At 44.6% G+C, this 6,891-nt stretch overlaps 1 protein-coding gene across 1 annotated transcript; it reads left to right on the top strand.

The window, feature by feature from the left end:
* The first annotated feature begins 210 nt into the window (after nucleotides 1-210).
* On the top strand, nucleotides 211-1,675 carry ZG16 (zymogen granule protein 16). The gene is given in 4 exon segments (XM_004386659.1): nucleotides 211-265; nucleotides 437-545; nucleotides 547-567; nucleotides 1,360-1,675. Coding segments are annotated over 4 exon segments (501 nt in total).
* The last annotated feature ends 5,216 nt before the right edge of the window (nucleotides 1,676-6,891 follow it).

Genomic DNA, 6,891 nt, shown 5'->3' with positions numbered 1-6,891 from the left:
GGGCTAAGGACACAGATGGCGGTATCTGGGAGGAATAGGACTATGAACTATGGACAATCCTTTCTAAGCCCAAGTCTGGGTCGGCTAGGTCTAAGTTGAAGGACCAAGAAACTTGTATCTAAACTGGAGGTCAGTGATGCCTGGGTAAATAAAGTCCAGAGGCAAAAGGATCATTCTTCATTTTTCCTTTCTTCCCACTCCAGCCCCAGAATGTTGACCATTGCTCTCCTAGCCCTCCTTTGTGCCTCAGCCTCTGCCAGTGCCAGTAAGTGAGATACCAGGGTCATGGGAAGACAGCCTCCTGCACTGCTGGTGGGCAAGGCATTCAGAGGCTGGCTTGAGGGTGGTGGGAACTGAGTTATGGGAGGAATCGGGGTGGTGTGGAGAAGCTGAATTCTTAGGGGATTTCTCCCTCCAACTCTTACATCCCCTCCAGTTCAGTCTCGGTCCTCTTCCTACAGTGGCAAGTATGGAGGTGGTGGAGGAAAGTGATTCTCCCATTCTGGCAACCAGTTGGAAGGCCCCATCACCACCCTCCGCGTCCGTCAACAGATACTACATCGTAGGGTAAGGTTCTTTGGGTTTCTGCGCTTTGAGGACCCTCTGGGATCTTACTAAATCAGGAAGTTCTCAGACACTTTGGGTCACATACATTTCAGTCGACTAGTCACAGGGGTAACATGATATGGTAAAAGGTTGTTAGCATAGTGGTGTAGGCCTGCACTGCTACAACCCGTTCAAACCCAACATGCATGACCTCGGGCAAATCATATAGTCGAAAATCCTCAGTGGCCTGGAAGTTGTCTAATTCATTCCCCACCCGAGGTTTAAATTCTCTCTGCAACATTCCTGCTAGGCATCCTCCATCTTTGCTTGATGCCTCTCCTGAAATATTCCCATTCTGTTCATATAGTCAGAAAATTCTATCATGCAGAGCCAAAATGGGTCTCCTTCTGATCCTGGATCTACACCCTGGGACAGCACACAGACAAGTCTCCTCCCTCTTCCACATGACAGTCTTTCATATGTTTTAAAAATTCATTTGCTTCTTTCCAGTGCGGGGGGAGGAAGGTAGTGGGAGTCTGGACTTCAAATTCAAGCTCTGACACATGCGCTCTGGGTGACTCTGGGCAAGTGGTTTTCCCCCTCTGAGCCCATTTGTTTGTTGCCAAAATGAGGAGCTGAAGTTTCCTGTGTGATCACCAAGGGCTCATTCAGCCTTTAAATTCTGTGGGGCTGGCAGGAGACTTGTTGTCCCTGTCACCAATTTGAAGGTCTCAGCGTGCAGGCCAAGAGGTAATGAATTCTGATCACCCTCCTCAATGTCTTCCTTCCTACTCTCCTCACCCCTACCCCCAGTCTCCAGGTGCGCTATGGCAAGGTGTGGAGTGACTATGTGGGTGGGTCCCTGGGATACCTGGAGGAGATCTTTCTGCACCCTGGCGAATCAGTGATACAGGTGTCTGGCAAGTACAAGAACTACGTGAGGAAGCTGGTCTTCGTGACTGACAAGGGCCGCTACCTGCCTTTTGGGAAAGATGCAGGCGCGAGTTTCAATGCTGTCCCCTTGCACCCCAACACCATGCTATGATACATCAGTGGCCAAGTTGGCGCCATCATCGATGCCATTGGTCTGCACTGAGACGTCTACCCCAGTGTCTGCCACAGCTGCTGAACCCCAGCTTCCTGCTTGGCAGGGGCACTGTGGTGGAGGTGTGAGAATTCCCTTACCACTAACCCCCATCCAAATGGCTCAATAATAGAACATGGCTAAAGCTAGTGTGTATGTGAGTGTGTGCAGCGGGATCCACCTGACTCTGGGTATGGATATGTGAATCTCTTTTCTGGCTGTCTGTTGAATATCAATCTGGGGAAGAGTGGGAGGATGAGGGAGAGAGGTGCTATGTAAGAATCCTGGGCTTTTCTTTGTATTTTCTCAAGATGAGATAAGATTCTGGCTTGCACCAACTTTTTTTTCAAGAATAGCTCTGGAGAATGTTTACCCAAACTGGAGTTCTGAGGCTAAGGGAAAGGCTTGGTTGTGGTTTATTACCAAAATCCCAGATGTTCCACTCTCAAGCTCTCCTCCTCGCTTGTTCTCCCACTGAGGAAGCACTTCTCTGCCAAAAGGCTGTCTCACTCACCTGACCTTAATCCACTCGCTGTACGTGGGTGGCCTGGGCTAGTACCCTTTATTCTTTCCCAGAACCCACCTGACTCTTAAAATTTAACCTAAGTTTATGCCTAAGGACTCTGCCCTATTTCCCCAGCCCAGTTCCTCTGCACCTTTACCCATAAGCCCTGGTGTCCTTGCTTAGCTCTCTCTGAACTGGAGTTCTTTCCTTAGAAGGATACCACCCCCTCAACAGCCCTATATTCTGCCAACATCAGCCTCAAAAAAGGAAATTCTGAGAGGGGAGATTTCCCTCACGAGTTCATATGAACATAAGGAGTTGGTTAGAGTTTAGGTGACTGAAAAGATTTGAGCAGGATTTGAAGTTTCTTTAAAATAATTCTTAGGGCTCTAGTTTCTAGCCCTAAAAACCTCTGATAGGCATTTTTTTTTTTTTGCAGGAAGTGTTACTCATTGCTCCCAACAGATTTATTCATGTTACAGGGAAAGTGAGAGTCACATTTCTTCCCAGTTAGACAAAGAGAACAGTTACATGCATGCAACTTTATAAAGAAATGCTAACATTATAGAAACGAATTCCTTAATCTCTCTCAAGCAATCAATTCTGTGAAATGGAATATTATGTCATTGTGATTTTTTTTTGAGGTATAATTCATATAGCATTAAATTCACTCTTTTAAAGTATACAATTCAGTGGTTTTTAGCATATTCACAAGATTGTGCAATCGTCACCACCACCTAATCCAGAACATTTTCATCACCCCAAAAAGAAACCCCATACTCATTAAGCAGTCACTCCTCATCTTCTTCTGCCCAAGTCCCTGGTAACCACTAATCTACTTTCTTTCTCTCATGGATTTGCCTGTTCTGGATATTTCATATAGATGGAATCCTAGAATATGTGACCTTTGTGTCTAATTTCTTTCACTTAGTATAACGTTTTAAAGAGTTATTCATGTTGTAGCATGTATCAGTACTTCATTCCTTTTTATGACTGAATCTACCGGTTTTGACAGATCAGATATCTGGTCATCTTCAAGATAGTTTCTAAACCAGTGATTTTCACACTGTGCCCAGTGAAAGCACCAGCACCTAAGAGGCTTCCATGACAGAAGGAAGTGGTAGGATCCCTGGCTTTTGTCTATTCTACATATGATTAAGCTTTTACAGAAGATTTTATTTGAAGAAGAGTTTCTCTTACTTAAAAAGAAGTTTCAAAATTGCTGAATTGAGCTAATCACACATATATCAAACATTCCCTGCTAGGAATACAAAGACTAAAGACATAGTTACTCTTCTCTAACCAAAATGTTTTATTGGTGCTGTAACAAAAGTCTTTTTCACAGGATCCTATGAGAGCATAGAAGAGGGCAAATAACCAACTTTCCCTGGGTTGACACGGGAAAGGGTGTGTGTGTGTGTGTGTGTGTGTGTGTGTGTATGCAGGGGAGCAGTACTAGGGTCCATCGTATGCAGAGATCGGAAGCTATGAAAACCACAAGTGGTTCAGTACAGCTTAAATGCAAAGGACAATTGGTCAAAGGAGATGAAACCCCATAGAAAGGCAGAGGTCATGGATGTGATGCTAAACAATTTAAACTTTATCTTATGGGTAGCCAATACCCCAAAATTTCGACCAGGGAACTGATAAGATTTATATGAAAGCATCATTTTTGTGGTGTAAGTGGGGAGAATGGACTGGAAGTGAAGCAAGATGAGATAAGAAACTAGTTAAGAGACTATGTCTAGTCTAGCAAGGATGAGTGTTTGAACACAGGCAGTAATAAAGAGGGAAGAGGGAAATTTTTGAGAGATTGTGATGGGCTAGACTCAGAAGGACTTGATAACTGAATGCATGAGGTGAGGGAGGGAGGGGGAGTCTAGAAGGATTTCCATGTCACTCTCTTGGGCAACTGGGAAGAAAAGGATATCATTCTCTGAGATGGGGAATACAGAAGGAAAAACTGATTAGCTTTTGGACCTGCTGAGTGTTGATGTATCTGTGGTACGTCTTGGTTGAGCTCCAACATTAGGCAGAGGGATATTTGTGTCTAAAGTTTAGTATACAGATTTAATATAGGGCTATAGTCCAGAAGTCATCAGCACTTAGGTAATAAAGTTCAAATGATGGATGTGGAAGAAGTCACCCAAGAAAGCTACAGGTATATAAAACGAGAAGGCTGAATTCAGAGGACTGGGTAATACCACCATTTGATGACTGATCCAAAGAAGAGGAATCAGGTAAAGAAACAGAGAATGAAGTCATCTGAGAGGTAAAAGGAATGCAGAGTGATGCTCTTTTAAAAAAAAGATAAAGTCCTCTTGGTCACCACCCCAACCTGCTCCCCTCCCTTCTTCCAATAAATAAATATTTGAGGCGAGGGAGGAAGAGTGATGTTCTTGAAGACAAGAGAGAAATTTCAAGAAGGAGTGGTTAATGCCACTGAGAAGTCAAGAAAAGGATAGACTTCTATTTCCTCTGGCTTTGGCAATCATAAAATCACTAACGGCTGTGACAAAGAAAATTTCAGTGGGTTGGGGGAAGCTGAAGCTAGGCTAAGAAATGAATTGGAGGTTAAGAAATGAATGTGAGGTCGCAACCCACCTGTAGTAAAGGAGAATGAATAACACCAAAGACACAAGGAAAGTATTAGCCCAACAGACAGAAAGAGCCACATAAACCAGAGACTTCATCAGCCTGAGATCAGAAGAACTAGATGGTGCCCGGCTATCACCAATGACCGCCTTGACAGGGAACACAACAGAGAGTCCCTGACAGAGCAGGAGAAAAGTAGGGTGCAGAACTCAAATCCTAGTAAAAAGATCAGACTTTATGGTTTGATTGAGACTGGAAGGACCCCAGAAGACATGGCCCCTGGACTCTGTTAGCCCCAAACTAAAACCATTCCCAAGGCCAACTCTTCAGACAAAGATTAGACTGGACTATAGGACATAAAATGATACTCTTGAAGAGTGTGCTTCTTAGCTTAAATAGATACATGAGACTAAATGGGCAGCTTCTGTCCAGAGATTATATGAGAAGGCAGAGAGGGTCAGGAGCTGGTTGAATGGACACGGGAAATCCGGGGTGGAAAGGAGGAGTGTGCTGTCACAGTATAGGGAGAGCAACTAGGGTCACATAACAATGTATGCATAAATTTTTGTATGAGAGACTAGCTTGAATTGTAAACTTTCACTTAAAGCACAACAATAAAAAAAATTAAATGAATGGGAGATGAGGAAATACAGGCATCAAGAATTGAATATTTCAAGAAGTTTGGCTCTGGAAAGCTAGAAAATAGGCTGGTAAGTCATAGTTACGAGGAGGAGGAGAATTTTTTGTGTTTTGTTTTGTTATTTTCTGCTTCCCCTCCCCCAGACAGGAAAGACATGAGCATATTTATACAATGAAGAAGAAGGAGCTAGAGTAGAGGAAGAGGCTGAAGATTCAGAAAGAGGAGATACCTTGATGGAACAAGGTCTCAGAAGATATTGGAGAGGATGTTTTATGCAGGTATTGGAGGAGGGAAACTTTAAGAAAGGAGAGACAAAAATAAAGATGAGTGAAGGTGTAGGTTAGTTTGTATGGGGAGTGGTGGGTAAGGGAAGTGTAACTTAAGAGTAACATTTACTTGTTCAGTGTAATGCGGCATAATGACTCGTCTAAATTCCTGAGGGATAAGAATCAGAATCATCACAAAGCTGGTTCCTATGAAGTGGAGGTCAAACATACTTCCACTCTCCAACTTTCTCACCATTTCTGACACCAGCTTTTCCCCCTACAGCACTCTCTACTTCTTGCTGGGTTAGATAATTCGTTGCAGTGGCCACACAGAACTCACAGACCATACTCACAGTTATGTGGTTTATTAGGGAAGTAACAGGTTATAACTTGGGATCAGGATCAGAAAGCACACAGGCAAGGTCAGGATGACTCCCCTTAATGTGGAGAGCACATCCCTCCCTTCTTCAGTGCAGGACAGCTTCCAAGCAGGACAACTCTTTCAGATGTTTTCTGCAGCTGCTTTCAGGCCTGTCCATTGCTAGCTGGCCCAGCTCATGGCCAGCGTAGCAGCTCACTTAGCTCTCTTAGCTGCTTTCTGCCATCGGGCCCCTTCGCCAATAGACTCTCCACTGTTGGCCTCTCCTCTGCTAACTGGCCCAGCTCACAGCCAGCATAGTGGCCCTCTCAGCCATGCAGTGCAGGCTGTCTCAGCCATGCAGTGCAGGCCTTCTCAGCCACTGGCTCTGCCACTGGGCCCCTTCTAGGCCTCTTGCCATCTTTAGTGTTACAACCCTTGATCCTTGTTACAGCTGTTTTAAGAGGTTCCCCTCACAGGAACCCCAAGTCCAAACCACTCCACTTAAGGCTCTTCTGGGTCTTGAGGTTTCCTCCTCCCCTTCTCTAAAAACCTCTGTGGGGTTGGCTGCTTATACAAGCAAATATCAATTTCAAGGCATGGCCCTCCCAGCAGGACCACAAACTGACCAACCCCCTCAGTGGACGGCAAGTTACTCAGTCCTATTGGGTGATTTTACACACCACCTTTCCAACTAGTAAACCAACTGTCTTAGCCATCTAGTGGTGCTATAACAGAAATACCAAACGCTGATGGCTTTAACAAAGAGAAATTTATTCTCTCACAGTTTAGGAGGCTAGAAGTCCAAATTCATGGTGCCAGCTCCAGGGGAAGTCTTTCTCTCTCTGTGTCGGCTGTGGGGTAAGGTTCTTGTCATCAATCTTCCCCTGACTAGGA

This window comes from Trichechus manatus, unplaced genomic scaffold (genome assembly GCF_000243295.1).
Source record: "Trichechus manatus latirostris isolate Lorelei unplaced genomic scaffold, TriManLat1.0 scaffold00170, whole genome shotgun sequence".
Classification (NCBI taxonomy): Eukaryota; Metazoa; Chordata; class Mammalia; order Sirenia; family Trichechidae; genus Trichechus; species Trichechus manatus.
Note: the sequence above shows the minus strand (reverse complement) of the source record. Positions and strands in the feature narration are given on the sequence as shown.